This window comes from Megalobrama amblycephala, linkage group LG3, assembly GCF_018812025.1.
Source record: "Megalobrama amblycephala isolate DHTTF-2021 linkage group LG3, ASM1881202v1, whole genome shotgun sequence".
Classification (NCBI taxonomy): domain Eukaryota; kingdom Metazoa; phylum Chordata; class Actinopteri; order Cypriniformes; family Xenocyprididae; genus Megalobrama; species Megalobrama amblycephala.
This window is the reverse complement of record NC_063046.1, coordinates 53,268,906-53,288,035: the sequence shown is the minus strand read 5'-3', so window position 1 is coordinate 53,288,035 and position 19,130 is coordinate 53,268,906. Positions and strand designations below refer to the sequence as shown.

At 38.6% G+C, this 19,130-nt stretch overlaps 1 protein-coding gene across 3 annotated transcripts; it reads right to left on the bottom strand.

Moving 5' to 3' along the window:
• Nucleotides 1-317: 317 nt before the first annotated feature.
• Nucleotides 318-17,551, bottom strand: atxn1l (ataxin 1-like). Of its 3 annotated transcripts, none has more exons than XM_048186059.1 (3): nucleotides 17,147-17,551; nucleotides 12,169-13,328; nucleotides 318-6,341 (listed from the first exon to the last, which is right to left on the bottom strand). In XM_048186059.1, the coding sequence occupies exons 2-3, from the start codon at nucleotides 13,201-13,203 to the stop codon at nucleotides 5,025-5,027; spliced, it is 2,352 nt and encodes a 783-aa protein (XP_048042016.1). In that variant the 5' UTR covers nucleotides 13,204-13,328; nucleotides 17,147-17,551; the 3' UTR covers nucleotides 318-5,024. The 3 variants fall into 3 exon arrangements, with proteins under 3 accessions (XP_048042016.1, XP_048042018.1, XP_048042017.1); XM_048186061.1 differs by having other exon boundaries at nucleotides 12,211-13,328; nucleotides 17,147-17,548; XM_048186060.1 differs by lacking the exon at nucleotides 17,147-17,551 and adding an exon at nucleotides 16,769-17,098.
• Between the last annotated feature and the right edge of the window lie 1,579 nt (nucleotides 17,552-19,130).

Sequence of the window (19,130 nt, the reverse complement as noted above, 5' to 3'; positions counted from 1 at the left end):
AATATGTATGCGAAAGCGAGGTAAGGACATGATTGGATTAATTTTCTCACATCCATAGAGAGAAAGAAATGCAAAAGCGTAGGAATGTAGCTTAAGCTTAAACCTTCTGTGCCGTTACCATTGAACGCCAGATTGACTCTGAATGATTAATAATCAGAGCTTAAGAGTCACAATTTACACATTTATTGATCTTGCGTCAATAACTAAACTTTACAGTGCTGTAAGGATGACATTTTTGTTGTCTAAAACCCAGAAACGGTTTAACATTTTAGCACTTCCAGTTCCATCGTCCTTAAGCCAATGGGTTTTTGGTTAAATGCCTGAAATAAAGTCTGTAGTTTGAGGTAAACTCACCTAGTCCACTTTCACAGCCTTGTTGCGTTTATAATTGTGCTCTTGCAAACTATTTTAACTTCAGGGAAATTAAAAAAAACAAAAAAAAAAACTAAAGATAGAAGTGTTGTCGGAAGCTTAATGGTGGTGACGTTGACGACACCCGACAGTTTCGTAGATCGTTTAGCATTTTACTTCTGGTGACTGCATTTAGGCTTCAAAACTCATAAAAGTTGTATTCATTTGTGAAGATTATCATGATGAACAAAACATGCAAGGATTATAATTTTTTTTGGGTCACAGAGCTTATTTTCTGCAACAATCCAAAAGCCAATGGAAAAATTCTATTGAGGAAAGCAGGGTGATGCTAACTTCCAGGTTGGCCTACAAAAATGTGTCATCACTACAGCACTCTATTATTCATTTTCTATTGTATTGTTTCTATTTCTAATTTTAGGTATTTGGGATGCCATGAAGTTTCAGGCAGAAAAGTTGATGTTGCAGTATAGATAGGATCAAAATGGCCCTCAACAGTACAGAAGTATTTTAAAGCCAGCAAGATTGATAAATGTCATGTGATGAAGGTAAGAGCAAACTGGAGACATGCAAATCTCCCAGAGAACAAAGCTTAATAAGACAGACCAGAGTAAAGTTAAGACATTGGGAAGGCACAAACATAGCGTCAACTCTTCTTGGTTACAGTGCACAAGGTAGTAGCTCAGTTCTTAATGAAAGCGAACTCAGTCCATCTCCGCCATGAAGTTTGCAGGTGGGAGATTTCATCTCGACGAGAGACGGCTGGTAAGGCAGTGCATTTGAGAAGACCGAGAACAGTGCACCATTGCTGACAAAAAATAAAAATACAGCACCAAACAAGCGATAATAGATAAGCTTCAAGTTATGTGACTTGGCAGTGACATAACTAACCACTACCATAAAGGTCACCGAGCCTGTGGGTTACTAGAGAAAATCCAAATGTGCAACGCCATCGAAATGTTTCTTGAAACGCAGCAGACCACAGATGAACTGGTGAGATTGTTGAAACTGCATTACGCATAGGGTGCTGACTGCATCTCTACTGCATAGCTCATGCTAAAGCTGAATCTATCTGCTAATTCGAGTCAAGTATTGCTTCATTCAAATGTAATACTTAAAAAAAAAAAAAAAAAAAAAAAAAAAAAAAAGGAACAGATCCTAAATTTGAATAACAACATCGGCATTCTTATCATTTTTCCCCGTCTGTGAACCTAACAACTTGAAACCAGTCAAAGTTGGTCTCCCAAGCCGGTTGACCAAATCCAAAACCTCTTTAAAACCAGCAAACCATATGCACTTGACCAGGCTGAAGACCAGCAGACCAGATTAGGCAGGTTTACGATGTTTTTCCCAGTCATGAACAGACTAAATTTGTGTCTGCAAGGCCTTAGATGACTGTTGTGACCCTTTTGGGCAGCTCACTTTGGCTGGCTGTCCACAGTAAAGTGAAGTGTCCTCTGTGAACTATCTTAAACGGTGTCCAAAGTGCCACCGAAACATTTTGGGACAAAGGGAAAAGAGAAAGGAAGAAATAACATGAACTAGATTTGAGACCAGATTATAAATAGCATGAAAGTGGGACTCCTTTTGAGAGGGAACAGTATGTCTCCAAACAAAATATTAACAGATGAAATGCTTCATAAACAACAAATGGATTTGAACCAATGTAGGGTGATCAAAACCAAATACTGTTATACTCGATACACACATTGCCATTTCTTCACTTTGTCTGAATCAGACTTGTTGGTACAACCAGGTAGGTTTGTATCCACATAATTCGTCCTGTGAGCTCAAGCGATGACCCTTTTTAATACCTCTTCCGAACTTCTCTTCAACATTAAGAGGTTTTAGAACTGCACACAGACATGTTGTATCATTGAGGTTGATGCAGGAAGTCTAAATCTAACTAGTCAAACGCTAGCGCTACATTTATATAAAAAATATATATTATTTTTTTACCAAAAAGAAAAAAAAAACCCTTCTCTTAAAGCCTTGAGTGATAGTGAGAGTCCAAAAACTGTTCAAATAAATCGTGGCCCAAACACAAGACAGCCCAGCAATGCCAAGAGCCAACAACGCAGAGAAATATCAAAGGTCTCATTAAAGAACTTGAGCCAAAATGGAAACGAAAATTTGCATCTGACAAGTAGAAAGTGGAGGCAAAACATTGGGGGGTTGGAGAAACATTACAAAAACAACAACAACAACAACAAAAGGAAAAGTGGGAATGTCAGGCTCTTTTCTGGAATGCTGTTTTGAAACAAAACACAATCTTCCTAATGTTTATATTATTTGGTCTAATTGCACTTAAGTCATGATTTCATCCATCTGAAAATGTTCAGTAACTATGAAAAGTGAAACTGCAGCATTTTCTCTTGGCTAATGTGTAAACAGTGTCAACCTTGCCTGTCAGTTTCTCATGAGCCAAAAACCACCAACAAAACTGAATACTTCAAAACAACAAACACTTTCCCTTCATTATTAAAAAAACAAAAACATCAAAACACATCATATCTGATTCCTGTTAAAGAGTCAGTGTGAATCAATTGAACTTATCTGTGCAATACAAGACCTGCAGTACAAGTTTTAAAAATCACTCGTGGGTAATATTGCCAAGAAGAGAGACAGAACGCAATACTGTACAAGAGTTCACCAATTACAGAAACCAAAGAAGAAACCATAAAAACCTCAGCACAGATCTGAATTACAAACTGTATTAATGAAGCTCTTTCCTCTTTCGAGATGAGTTCACGGTTCAAAACTGGTCCTAACCAGACATGACGTGACAAGTTTACAGTGATGAGTAATTTGTCCATCCAAACTGAAAGCAAAAACGCTGCACCCTGTGACACAAAACCTATGAAAGGATTTTGGACCAAAGAGATTTCACGGTAGGCGGAGCTTCCCACCACAAAAACAAGAACCAACAAAAGTGACAGACAAAGTTGCTTGGTGCTCTTTGCAGACACAACACAATGTAACTCGAGCATCACCTGTTTTATCGTGTCATACCTGGTTAGGACGTAATGTAAGGTAGACCAAGGCCAAGGTCTTTATATAAATAGCAAGAGCTGATTCTGAACATCCTAATCAGCGGGTGTTTCAGAAAAGCCCCATTTCGAGGTGTGATTTAATATTAGTCATCTCTGAAGACACTACTGGTCAGAAAATATGCCTAAAAGAAAGAGGATGTTGTTTTAGGGGTAATTGCATGCTTGTAATGAACTCCTGTAGTAACTGTTAAGAGTGAGTATTATCACAAAGTAAAACTGCATTATCTTAGAAAATCAAGAGAAGTGCAGGATAAGAATAAAAAGGTCTTTACATACAGACTGCAAACGCTGCACATAGAAAAAAAATCGAAATACAAGGAGTAATCTATCTTATACGGGATTTAAAAAACAACAACATGAAAAACAACTATTGCTTTGATTTTGATAACTGAGCAGGGTCAGTCCACACCCAACAGCAGTGAATCTACACTTGTCTGTGCTAAACACTTCCAACAGGACGATTTCATTTAAACCTTCAGAGCAACAATCCATTTCCACAGGAACAAGCCGTCCGCAAACGACTAGAACCTGTTGCACATTTGGTCTCAGCTTCGCAAGCACGGCTGATTTTGGCTGACACCACATGTTGACTCCAGGAAAGGGGCACAACAACGTAGGATTAAAAAAAAAAAAAGTTAATAATCAGACTGAAGGATGCTTCCAACCATGAGGTACTATTTAGAGGCGTTTTCCTAGGCCAGCCTTACTGGGAGATGATAACTCCAATGGTTGAGGAGGAGAGATCACATTGAAACTGGAATGCAGATTCAGAGCCACTGCTGAATCAAAACTAAAAACCTCTGAGGAGTCGTTAATGCAACTGTTAAGATGCGTGTGAGACTTCATCTGGAAATAGTTCCTGATTGTAGAAAGATTGTTGGATCAACTGATTGACGTGACGATGCTGGGCAACTGTTCTCAAACTCCAGACTAGAAAGGAGTCCTCAGCAGAAGCACCCTGAGAAGAGGCAGGGAGAGGAGGAGAGTGTAGGAAAATGAGGACAAACACACCTCTAGAGAGAGGCGCATTAAAAACTGTCCAAGTTTTAAGGTCTTCGCCAATAAAAGCCTGGCAGCGCAACAAGGGAAACCGTCAATGTTTAGAGAGAAAGAGCCTGTCTTTTAGGGAAAAAAAAAGTTGTTGAGCAATCTATCCTCTTTTGTCCTTCTTCAAAATATATATTTATTATTATTGTAAAGGCTTGTCAAGATTCTATGGCTGTATCCCATTCTTATCCCTGGCCTTTCTGAAATAAACATCTACTTGAGGAACTGCAAGATACCTTTATGCAAGTGATCACTGCCAAAACATGATAGTTCACCCACAGGAACACGCAGACGATGCAGGCTTTGGTACGTGATTTACCAGATAAAGCTGCCCATGCAGATCATTGCGAACTCTGACTATGACCTGGCAAAAAAAGTCCTCTGCTCGAGACCAGAACCGAAGAGAACTGGAGAAGGGGGCGGCAGGGGGAATCTTCCAATATGTGCAAAATCTCAAACATTCTGAGGCTACATTCTCTCTCCCTCCGACCACGCTCCCTCTTTCGCATCCGACTGACACTTCACTCCCAAAGACAATCTCTTTTGTGTTTGCTGCTACTTGCCGGCGTTCGAGCGCCCCTCGATGGATAGCTTGACCTCCTGAGGGATAAACGATGGCCGAGAGGAGCTAGAGGTGGCAGCTGAGGCTAAACTTCCGTCCTCATTCTTGATGCTGTATCTTTGGAAGCCAGGGGCAGACCAGCGCCTCTGGGACGCCCCTACGGAAGAGGCTCCCGCTCCGGTTCCCGGTGGAGCATGACCCTCAGTGTGCAAATAGTAGTTGCTCTGGCTCCGAGTGTGCTCTGCTGAAGTCCTGTTCGGTCTGGGGGGCGCATCGATATGTCGAAGACCCCCGACCTGCATGGTCTCTTCCTTGTCTCTGTCCCTCTCTCTGTGGATGCGCTCCATCTTTAATTGGTTTGGTGGCCGAGGGGTGTGCTGGGGCGCAGGGGGGCCCATGGGCTGAGGTGGGGCTCCTGACGTGGAGTTGGCTTTGGTGGGAGTCCGGGCCTGCATTTGCTGCGGCGGTTTCTGCTGTAACGCGGCTTGCTGCTGCAGCGTCACGGACACGCAGACATCACCCACTTGCAGATGGTGGCAGGTGAGACCGTACAGTTGGGCAGTCCGCTCGGGGCTACAGGACGACCAGCCCTGTCCGAAAACGAAAAATGGGTGTTCGGGGGGAACATCTATAGTCACTTTGCTCTGCTGCTCCCCTACGTTGAAATGCAGCGCCACTAGGCCAGGCCGCTGACTAGCACGGATGTCCACCACCATGCTCGAGTCGATCTTAAGCCCACCGCTCACTTCTGCGCTCCGCACAAAGTCCTGAGTCTGCAGATCTTCCACACGCTTGAGCTCTCCGGTAGCCAACTGGATGATGGCGCCCTTCATGAAGTGCGACGGGCCGGTGGGTGCCAGTAGAGGAGCCTGTGGTAAAGCACCAGGAGTTGGAGTGGGAAGCTGCTGACCGTGTTGGGGAGGCAGCTCTGCCACCGCCCGCTCCGGGAGACACGCTGCTGCATCCATGGCTTTTGTATATGTAGCTTGAGAAGCAACGATGGCTGGTGAGGCCACATCGTTGGATTGATAATGCTGCTGCTGTTGCTGCTGCTGCTGTTGGTGGTGATGGTAGTCCAGGGGCACGAGAACAGGCTGCCCATTGGCCAAGATCACGGCATGACCTTGTTGAACGATATGCTGCTGATGAGCTCTGGATTCAGCAGGATTTAATGCATATGCTGTTCTGACTTCGCTCTGAGTCTCTCGACTCCTTTGAGAGCTTTGAGACAGGTTCAGAGGGACATGTGCTGCTTCCTTGCGACTCGTGCCATGGACAGGAGAGGCCAGTCGTCCAACCACCTGCTGGACCTACAAATGAAATGACATAAAATAAGTCAGAAAAATCGAATCTTTTAGATGGAACAGTTTATTGAATATTTAGACATGTTTTAAAGGATTATTTCACTTTAAAATGAAAATTAACCCATGATTTACTCACCCTCAAGCCATCCTAGGTCTATGACTTTCTTCTTTCAGATGAATACAATCTGAGTTATATTAATAATCACTCTGAAGCTCCCAAGCTTTATAATGGCAGTGAAGGAAACCACCTGTTTAAAGCTAAAAAAAAAAAGTGCATAAATCCATCATAAATGTACTCCACACAGGGTTAATTTAAGGCCTTCTGAAGTGAAGCAATGCATTTGTTTAAGAAAAATAGCGATATTTAACACACTATAAAGTAATATAACTAACTTCCTGCCAAACGCATTCTACTTATGTCTAAAGCATAACTTTCGCGATGTATCAAGTAGGACGTAGCGTAGTACGTCATGGTGTAGTGTAATACCAGTAGTACGTCGCGTAAGTTACGCTTTAGACACAAGTAGAATCCGTATGGCCGAAAGCTATTTTACTTTATAATGTGTTAAATATGGATATTTTTCTTACACAAAGGCATCACTTCGCTTCAGAAGGCATTTATTAACCCCCCGGGGGCCGTGTGAAGTACGTTTATGATGGATGGATGCACTTTTTTGAGCTTCAAACAAGTGGTTTACATTCACTGCCATTATAAAGCTTGGATGTGTCAGGATATTTATTAATATAACTCCAATTGTATTTGTCTGAAAGAAGAAAGTCATATACACCTAGGATGGTTTGAGGGTGAGTAAATCACAGGGTCATTTTCATTTTAAAGTGAACTAATACTTTAAAAATCTAAAAAAGTTTTGCATGTGTGTTTTTGTTTAGTATCATATTTGATACATCAGACATGTATGGCTCACATAGTAATGATATAGGAGAATATGGATCTCTCACTCGAGAACAAACTGAGCAAAAATATGCAGTTTGGTGCAGTTGATGTTATTTATATTGCCAAAAAGTATGATTAAATTCTGATAGCTTTTAATCTAAATCAATGAGAATTTTTATAACAGTTCAGCAGAGTACTTGCATGAAATGCATTTAAATATCAGTTGACACTCTATATATTCCAATGATATCTTAGATGATATTTAAATGCTTAGTTTTACTAAAATGCTTTATTTATTTATTTTTTTATTGTAGGGGCAAAACATAAAGCAATGCAATACAGTGACGACTAAGAGAGACAAATAAACGTTTCTCAAAAGCCTGATGTATCATTTGTTACTCACATTTTAACATGATTTTTCTTAAAATTATGTATAGATTATCAATTAAAACTAAGCTGCTTAGAATATAAAAATATAAAAGTTATTCTTAAGTTTACTTTATAAAAATCAGTAAAGATTTCACAGCAAAAAGACAAATGTACCACAACCTGAAGGGGAACGTTGTAAAGTTTTATTTGCTAAAGAAGTATGAACTATCAATCAGACGACAGAAGGCATGAATAGATTGTGTACAACAGGATTTTCAGCAAAGTTTATCATGTTGATAATTTAAAGGCCTTAGAAATTTGAGTATTATCAAATATAGCACCATAAGCTGAACAGTGACAAATGAAAGGTGAGACTTGCCTCAAGACTTGTCACAGCAGATTCTGCTGAGTATAAATCAAAAACCAATCTCTGTTGTTTCTAAGAAGTAGTAGCCAGAGTTACTCAATCCTCAACACACCCAAAGAACAGCTAATAAAGGAAGGAAGTGGTGTAACTGATGCTGACTCACAAGAATTGCCTCAAAAAAGGCAAAACTCTGAAAATGCATTAAGTAGGGATGAAACAGTATTTAAAATACTACTCTGTGCAGGTCCAGATTATGTTACAATATGTTTGTACCATTACGTCAAGTTCAAGGAAAAGTGCGACACTGCAAAACACAGTGAGTAGGTGCACTCCAAGTGAACCTTACTGGTTGGATAATGGTCAGGTTGTAGGTAATGATTAGCTCAAGAAGACTAATTTCCAGCTTCTATCCAAATATGATATCTGGGAAGCTGTAACAATAACATCAACATCAAGATTTTGTGATATGTTCAGTGCAGTGTTATTGTTATCAAAAACTAAAAAACTAAAAAAAAAAAAAGCCAGTAATTCAAATAAAAAATTTTTTTTCATCTAAATATTAAACTTAAAAAAAAAAAGAACATTAGATGCACTCCATTGGCAACTAATGAATCAAGTTTAAGTGCTACAATTAATAAAACAAACTAAAATAAATGAAAGCTAAATAGAAATAATAAAAGCATGCAACAAAATTAATAAAAACTTAAACTAAAATTAAAATGAAACCTAAATATATATATAAAAAAAGCTAACTCAAAACATTAATAAACAGGAAATACATTCATTCCTATATCATTTACAAATTGCAATATAAAATAGTTATTTGTGTTATTTGTTCAATTGGGTTATCTTCATAGACATGACTTAAAGGTGCAGTAAGCGATTTCTGAGAAATGCTGTTAAAAATTTAAATCAACACCTAAACAATTTTGTGAATATTTGCTAGAAAGTCTGTTCAATGGAAGCTTGTTTCAACCATGAAATAAAAAAAAAAAGGTAATTGTGACTTTTTAATCTCACAATTCTGACTTTTTTTCTTGCAATTGCGAGTTATAAATTCAGAATTGCGTGTTATAATGTCCAATTGTGAGAGGAAAAAAGACAGGTTTTTTTTTAGAATTGCGAGTCTATATCTCACAATTCGGACTTTAAAAGTCAGAGAAAAAAGAACTGTGAGATAAAAAGTCGCAATTACCTTTTTTATTTTTTTAATTAGTGGCAGAAACAAGCTTCCACACTGTTCTGTGTGTGCTGGAAAAAAATGTTTTTGCTTATAGGCTTGTCTGTGTAAATAGGAGGAAAAAAAACAAAGAAGATCGGACAAATCTACAGAGAACCAAAACACTCTTGTAGCCAAACAGCGGTAGGGGGCGTATGATGGGGGAGGAGAGAGAGCGAGTGAGTCATTCGAAAAAAGACTGAACGAAGGTCTTATGGGTGTGGAATGACATAAGGGTGAGTAATTAATGACAGAAATTTCATTTTTGGGTGAACTAACCCTTTAATTCTGGAAAAGCTCCATATGTGAGTAACATTGGTTTTACTATGTTTTACAGAACCAAGATGTGTTATTGTATGCTGTTGTTGTTGAATCACAGCTGAATCATCCATACTCGCGCAAGCTGTCTGATGCACCAGCTATTAGTGGTTGCCTGTGTTGCACTGCGTGTTTGTTATTTTGGAGGCGGAGCAATAAAGGGTGGGGGAGTTTGTTTGGGTGTTGATTTCAAACATCAACAGTGTTTCTCAGAAATCGCTTACTCTACCTTTAAACAAAGATCCGATTTCAATATACAGTACAGTCCAAAAGTTTGGAACCACTAAGATTTTTAATGTTTTTAAAAGAAGTTTCGTCTGCTCACCAAGGCTACATTTATTTAATTAAAAATACAGTAAAAACAGTAATATTGTGAAATATTATTACAATTTAAAATAACTGTGTACTATTTAAATATATTTGACAAAGTAATTTATTCCTGTGATGCAAAGCTGAATTTTCAGCATCATTACTCCAGTCTTCAGTGTCACATGATCCTTCAGAAATCATTCTAATATGCTGATTTGCTGCTCAATAAACATTTATGATTATTTTCAATGTTGAAAACAGTTGTGTACTTTTTTTTTCAGGATTTCTTGATGAATAGAAAGTTCAAAAGAACAGCATTTATCTGAAATACAAAGCTTCTGTAGCATTATACACTACTGTTCAAAAGTTTGGGGTCAGTAAGAATTTTTATATTTATTTTTTTGAAAAGAAATTAAAGAAATGAATACTTTTATTCAGCAAGGATGCATTAAATCAATCAAAAGTGGCAGTAAAGACATTTATAATGTTACAAAAGATTAGATTTCAGATAAACACTGTTCTTTTGAACTTTCTATTCATCAAATAATCCTGAAAAAAAATATTGTACACAAATATTTTGTACAATTGTACACATTAAATGTTTCTTGAGCAGCAGATCAGCATATTAGAATGATTTCTGAAGGATCATGTGACACTGAAGACTGGAGTAATGATGCTGAAAATTCAGCTTTGCCATCACAGGAATAAATTACTTTGTGAAATATATTCAAATAGAAAACAGTTATTTTAAATTGTAATAATATTTCACAATATTACTGTTTTTTACTGTATTTTTAATTAAATAAATGTAGCCTTGGTGAGCAGACGAAACTTCTTTTAAAAACATTAAAAATCTTAGTGGTTCCAAACTTTTGGACTGTACTGTAGGTCAAAATTATAGGCTAAGTAATGTAACTGCATAATAGTCAAGTCACTACTGATACTGATATATTTAAATGTTGTGACTGGCCACCATTTTTAATCAGCTTTTCTGCAGTGCACTCAATAGTCCTGTGATGTGGCAAATTACTGTTCCAAGTCAATAAGAAATCAAAATTGACCATATTATTTACTTAAAGTACATTCCTGGTGATATTGCAATAACTTGCTCTGCCTCTGAAATGACTTCCCCTTTTCAATTGCTTTATTCTGACATCTAAAATCCACTACCCAATCAGTTCCTGATTATAGAATGTCATGTCTTGTTAACAACCTATCTGCAACTCTTTTTATGAACTGTAGTAAAACAGAATGTCGAATAAGTGGTTGTTTCATTTAGCAGCAGATTTGGATTTGTTGTAAAATCATATTTGTGTCCTAACAATTCCTTTATGCAGTTTCTTCATGGTTTCAAACACTTTCCCTATATATATCACACCTTACATGCCCTGGATCTTTACTTTTTTTTTTCAATTTGGTGATCGAAAAGGTTGAATTCTGGAGTGAAAAACCACAGACCTTCAATAACCCACTTTCTTTGAATGGACCCTTTTAACATTTCCGTAGTTCTTAGAAGCGTAAGTCGTCAGTTGGGTAACGAGAGATGAAAGAAAACATAATTTTTGTATTACCATTTGCTCAGAGAGCAAAAAGAAAAAAAATCCATGATGGCATTTCCATGACCAGTGTTGGGGGTAACGTATTACAAGTAACTTGAGTTACGTAATCAGATTACTTTTTCAAGTAACTAGTAAAGTAACGCATTACTTTTTCAATTTATCATCAAATTATCTAAGTTATAAGTAATGCAAGTTCCTTTTTCACATTTCACATTCATTTGTGCTCCGAATCTTCCTGAAGCAGTGTTTTGAAATCGGCCATCACTAAATAAGTCGTTATTTTGTTTTTTTTGGCACACTAAAAATATTCTCGTCACTTTATAATATTAATATTGATCCACTGTACTTACATGAACCGATTAAAATATGTTTTTAGTGCATTAATGGGTCTTGAGAGAGGAAATGTCATTGTTCCCTATGGAGGCCTCACTGAGCCATCGGATTTCAACTAAATATCTTAATTTGTGTTCCTAAAATTAACGAAGGTCTTACAGGTGTGGAACGGCATGAGGGTAAGTAATAAATGACAGAATTTTCATTTTTGGGTGAACTAACCCTTTAATGCTCTTCTTTTTTTTTGTCATTTACTGCCAAGGTAATATAACACAATGCACAGTGTTATAAATGTGTACTAAAAAAAAAAAAAACTTTACTAGATTTTCAGTGCTGATAACTGGAAACTGTCATCACAGTCTGTGAAAAGGGTCCATTTCTAAAACTCTACAAAACCTTCAGCAAGACATTTTATATACATACTTATAATTCTAAACTTATATATTTTTATACTCTATACTTACATTATAACACATTGATCCAATAGTTAACCATCCGTTCCTCACCTCGAGATCAGTGTCTGGCGTGCTGCTCTGTCCTGGCGACATTCTGCCCTCCGGCCTGCGGCTTTTCAAGCTCTTGTCTTGCTGGGCCTCCAGCGCAGCTGCCTGCAGCATCCGTGCACTTCTGGCCGAATAAACTGCATCCTGATGGCTCTCCCTGCCTCCGTGGTCTCTGTCCCCACCATTCACCTCCCTTTCCTGCTCTAGGGAGCTGCTGTGCAGGTCTCGTTGAGGTTGGACGCCCCTGACGGCGGGGTTGTAGAACACAGGCACGCCTCTCGGGCTGAGCTCCCCGGCAGACAGCATCCCTACAGTCCCGAGTGCCGCCGCCTGCTCAGACGGGAGCATTTTGGTGTACGAGACCTGCTGCTGCGGAGGGGACGAGACCACTCCTTCCTGAATCACTGATGGGTATGGAACCAGGTGTGGCTGTGAAATGGCGGACTGAGGTGGCATTAAGGGACTGGGAACAAATCCCGGAGGCAAGGCGTAGGGAACCGCGGTCGCGTACGGAGAGCTAACAAACTGCAAGGAGGAGTGTGGGATCTGGGTGTAGCCATGCGGAGGGTAGGGAACACTCGTATGCTGTAACACCGAGGAAGGTACGTTGTAGGCAGGAGAAATGTGGCTAAGAACAGGGTGCAGACTGGTGGGTGAGTAGGTGCCAGCGGGCAAAGCTACTTTATAGAGCATGCTATACTGATCCACGGGTACCCCGATGAGACCCTCAGCACCCTCCACCCCATAATGCACGCTCGGCTGGGCTCGCACCCACTCGCCACTACCACTTTGGCCTTCTCCGCTCACTCCAGAGCTTTGTGAAGATGGGCCATCCTCACCTCCTCCTCCACTCCCAATTCCACTGCCTCCCGCTCCGCCGCTGATGCTACTGCTGCTGTTGTTGTTGGTGGAGGTGTTGTTGTTGTTGTTGTTAACAGGGAGGTCCCGCTTCTTGGGAGGGAGGCACTCCTGGTTGCGCTCATGGACTGGTTTCATGGTGATTCGGGATGAGAATGGGTGCTGTTACTGAACAGAGGAAGGGACAAAGCCTGACAGCCGCGGAAATAGCACCACTGGAATCAGCTCTGAGAACCTCCCGCTGGCCTCTTCCATCACCTTACCTAAACGCATAAAGAAATCATGTATAAATATTAGGGGTGTGACGAAGAACGAGACAAGATTTTTACACAGTATTTTTAAGAAATCCTCAATGATGAAATACATGATCAGAAAATTAGTCTGCAGGTGCATTTGAAAAGATTTAACTAATCATCTTGTAATGAATGTCATTTCATGTCTACTTTCTGAGTATGAATTATCATATGCAGTAAAAGACAACAATACTCAAGCACTGTAAAAGGTTTTGCCCACAAACTCAACTGACTGGCTTCTCTTCTGTATGATTTCAGTCTCTTCAGACCTTAGAACTGTACATGAATTATGAGCTTCTACAACTTTTGAACTCTGAACTCTTTTCCACAAGTTGATCATAGAAATAAAATCAGTATAAATAAAAATTAATAACAGTTTTCTGTTATTGCAACCATAATCGAGGTACTATCTCTATATTTAAAGTGCAAATAGTGACCCAATTTTTCTATAAGCATGATACAGAGCTAAGAGATGGTTACAACTAAACAGCCCAGCCTAAGAGCGCTTTTATATTGGGAGATATTTGCATGCATCAGGGAGCCGCTTTTAAAATGCGGGGTATTGAAATCGCATAATGACGTATATAAATGTAACAAACAATGTAAATGTAGCGGTGGCATATTCTATCCTAATTTCACCCTCACGCACGAGATCTCGTCACACCCCTAATAAATATAAACTATATATTTAAACTAATGATGAATAGACTAGTGCTCAACATACTGACCAGGCCAATAAAACGGCTGTTTTTGAGATTGTTGCAACTGTTTCGACTTGGTCAATTAAAACACGTGGCCAATCTGCCAAACATCACTTTCAAACTCTGCATATATAAATTGCTACAATATTTTTGGTGACTTTTAAGCACAATTTAGTGCCATATTACTTACAAGCAACGTGCAAGAGTACATATTTTCAAATATGCATTACATAGCAATTTAGTTTGCATTTCACATTTTTAAAGGACTTCAATTTTTCTTCAACCAGCTTTGTATTGTTAAAATGTCTGTAGTATATATAAATGAACATTGCATAATCTTTCTCCATGTTACCTGCTCCCAACTCTCCCCATTTATGACAAATAGTTTGAAACAACAATCAACATTGACTCAAACCTTTAGATTTTTTAGAGTTTCAGCCAAGTTTGATTCAATTCAGATTGTTTGGACATACACTAATACACACAATTCTGCAATTTACATGCCAAAACTAATAATAATTATGTGCCATTAATTATTGCATTGACGTCACTTTCCCGCTGGAAAACACCCCCTCAGCCGGACTGAGTGGCAAAAGAACCTGATGCATGTTTGGATTTAATAGGGGAAACTGCGAAAACAAGTAAAATGCGAGAAAAACTAACGATTAAACTTAAGGTTTGGACTCGATAGTGTTCCTGTTACAACTTACCAAAGATCCAGTAATCTATGGATATTGATATGCAGCCAGGAATCATGTTTCCAGACAATTATATGTGCCTGATTTCGACACCGGTGAAATACATAAAGCAAATTTGCCTGTATTTATATAAATACAATATAGGTAGCTCTAAATCCAGGTGATCAGTTATATCAATGTTATATATCATCCAGTCGTAAAACTTGAATAGTTTGTCAGCGTTCATTTATAAACACCCAATTATGCAGACGCTAAATATTCAATGGGTGAGTTGTCAATACAATATACAGGGTATGATTTTACCCCAAAATTAAACATATTGACAAAATGATAAAAGCAAATCCATGTTTTGCTGTCTAGAGTCCAGTTGTTTGAATTGCAGTGATCAATTTGCTTCTCTTTTTTTTCTCGTTGTCGGCAGTCTGTAAAAATACACCTCAGATTTTTTGTACAGTCAATAGCAAAGCTCTTTCCTGTTTTATATGCGTTTTGTGTGTTTTTCGTGGCATTCACGCTGAAAACCAATGCTGCCACTCAGTTTTTTTGGCACTCAGTGGGCGTAACCGCAGTCACTCCGGCCGACAGTGACGTCACGTGCATACCCTCTTTATAATACAATATAATATATTTTTGTTAACTAAAATGGTTTTTGTAATAAATCTAAAATAAAATAAAAATAAATATTAATTTAAAAACTGAGCCAGAAATTAGGATTTTTGCCTTGGCAAATGTAAGTTGAAGTACTAAAGATCCTCAAACTGAAATAAAAGGATAAACAAAAACTAATAATGACAAAAGCACATAACAAAACTAGAACTCAGTCTAAGATTAGTCTAAAATTAAGATGACGTGTTGAAAATCTGACATTGTAAGCCTTTGAAAAACAGTGACATGTCATTTTTTGAGGTATGACTGTCTGTCATTTATATTCTAGAACAAAATGTGGAAGTCTCTTTGAGTAACCTTAACCACAGACCTGTTTGACTCATTCATCAAAAGCCACTTTTCTAAAAAGCCCATTGGAAATTACCGAGGAAATCCACAAATGTGCCTTCCAGTTTGGCCTAAATACAGCGTCAAGGATACTAGAAAGCAAGATAAATACAAGCATCATGACGAACATCACTAAACCTCATTAGTACAGTTAAAGGGGAATTTATTAAATTAAAATTCAAGTTAAATCATTCAAAATGGAAGATTTATCACATTTTATTTTAATCACTAATGTTGACATCATACTATACTGTTATTACGACAACCTAGTAATGATTTTTAATAGTATTTCAAAGCTTATTATAATAATATTTAACCTCATATCTCCCAGAACAAACACGATTAGACCCAAGTGCAGTAACGGCCGTAATAGTTAATAGAATTAGGCCTAAAAGATAAAGCACTCAAAATACATTTCTTCCAGGCTAACTGTATTGTGCCCATGATGCTTCTGTGATTCATACACGGTAGATTCAATAAAGAGAAAGAAAGTGCATAAATAGAAGAAGGCTAAGCCATTTATGGCCATGTTCTCTTAAAGAAACAGACACTAGTTGAGCAACATGCTTGGCATATCAGAAAATGCCCTATATATTTAAAATATTTGAGTGCTGTTTTGGTAAATTTCACATTAATTCAAATCTAGGCATATCTAGTTAGTATCTTACATAAACACACGATGGACTTTGTTTTAATATGATTAGACAATATTTCCACGTGAAAGATAATAAAACGCCCCAAAAATCAATTCTAGGTGCAGTTATTGCTCCGTAGTAAACGCAGATATACATACACGGTGGATAAAATGCACTGCCAACTTTCTAAATATAGTAATCTCTCATTTTAATAGCCAAATTCATAAATCAAACTGAATCATTTGCTAAAACGAAAAGTTTCCATGAAACGGAAACTTCGTCTACTTACATTATCCTGACACTATTAAACTGAAACATGCATAAAAGAAAGCGAAAAATATTAAATGACACAAATAAGATATTTTTAAAATGCAATAACGTACATTTAGATGTTTTGGGTGTCCGCGATCCGCGTGAGTATTGACATCGCGCTGAAGTGAATCGTGGCACAAGTAGAGACACTAGAGATGTTTTCATCAAGACTCAAGCGTTAGCCAGCTGCTATTAAAGCCTTTAACTTCACTAGCCAGACGCCTCACACGGGGAATATAATCATTCATCTGCAGAAAACTGTTCGGTGCGTTCACTTCATTTCCTCCAGTCAAACTTTGGTAGTCAACGCATGTTTGAAACTAAAGCAGGAGTAAATGAGAGGCTGGGATTTCCACCGGAGCGCCGCTAACGGGCTAATCGCTCTTCCCACAGACTCAAACAGCCGCTTCTGCACCCGCACGCGAACACGCTGCGACACAAACACTCACCTCCGCATTGCATCGTGTGGACGACGGGCAGAAATACAGACTCTCGGTGGAGTTCGTGCAGTAAATCAATGGTGAAATATGGGCTGGTGATATCTGCCCATTCCAGAGGCCAGCAGACTGAAGCCCAGCGGCGCGCGCTGATGACGTCATGGAGGAGTTGATCCGCGGCTCGTTAATTTCAGCAGAAACATTTCAGTTTCTTAGGGAAAGTTTGTGGGTTATTACTGTCTCTCACACACACACATACACGCACGCTATATCGTATAAATTAGTATATATCATAATTTTACATGCATGTATTTATATACATACACATAATTTTTAAAGATGTAAATCATAATAATTATTTTTCTTTTAACACAATTCAGTGAGCATAGGAGTGAATGATTTCACCATGTTCCGTTTAATATCAATAGAGGGCAATGTTGAGCTGTCATGTTATGTTATGTTGGTCCTTGAGGAGACAGACAATTTAGGGTTAGCTCACCCAAAAATGAAATTTCTGTCATTTATTACTTACCCTCATGTCGTTCCACACCCGTAAGACCTTTGTTCATCTTCAGAACACAAATTAAGATATTTTTGATCAAATCCGATGGCTCCGTGAGGCCTTCATAACCAGCAAGTTAATTTACACTTTCAAATGCCCAGAAAGGTACTAAAGTTATATTTAAAACAGTTCATGTGAGTTCAGTGGTTCTACCTTAATGTTATAAAGCAACGAGAATACTTTTTGTGCGCCAAAACACAAACACAAACACAAAATAACGACTTTTCAACAATATCTAGTGATGGCCGATTTCAAAACACTGCTTTGAATCTTTATGAATCGAATCAGTGACTCGGAGCGCCAAAGTCACGTGATTTCAGCAGTTTAGCCGTTTGATAGGAGATCCGAATCACTAATTCGATTTGTAAAGCTCAGAAGCAGTGTTTTGAAATCGGCCATCACTAGATATTGTTGAAAAGTCGTTATTTTGTTTTTTTGGCGCACAAATGATGAAAAAAAGCAACACCTCAGCAACCACCCCGAGTACCCTAGCAACCGCATAGCAACACCCTAGCAACCACCCCAAGTACCCTAGCAACCGCATAGCAACACCTTAGCAACCACCCTAAGTACCTTAGCAACCGCATAGCAACACCTTAGCAACCATCCAGAATACCTTAGCAACCACATAGCAACCACCCAAGTACCCTAGCAACCGCATAGGAACACCCTAGCAACCACCCAGAGTACCACCCGGATAGCAACACCTTAGCAACTACCCCGAGTACCCTATCAACACCTTAGCAACCACTCAGAATATCCTAGCAACCACATAGGAACACCTTAGCAACCACCCAGAGTACCCTAGCAACCGCATAGCAACACCCTAGCAAGCACACAGAATACCTTAGTAACCGCATAGCAACAACCTAGTAACCACCCAGAATACCTTAGCAACCGCATAGCAACACCTCAGCAACCACAGAGTACCCTAGCAACCATATAACACCCTAGCAACCGCCTTGAGTATCTATCTATCTATCTATCTATCTATCTATCTATCTATCTATCTATCAAAACTACTAAACTAAAACTGAAACTTTCAAACTAAAAACTTTCAAACTGAAAACTTTTAAAACTGCTTCAAACTTTCTGGACTGGCTTTTTCAAGCCAACTTAAAGTTTGTCTTGTTTGTCTTTTTTTCATCTAGAATATGTAATAATGCATATACTTGTCGCTTTATAATATTAAGGTAGAACCACTGAACTCACATGAACTGTTTTAAATATGTTTCTAGTACCTTTATGGATCTTGAGAGAGGAAATGGCATTGCTATAGAGGCCTCACTGAGCCATCGGATTTAATCAACAATATCAGAATTTTTTTCTTCTGCTGAACACAAAAGAGGGTATTTTGAAGAATGTCGGTAACCACACAGTTGATAGTATCTTTTTTCCCTCATTGTCATAAATATGAAACCGGTCCATCCTACA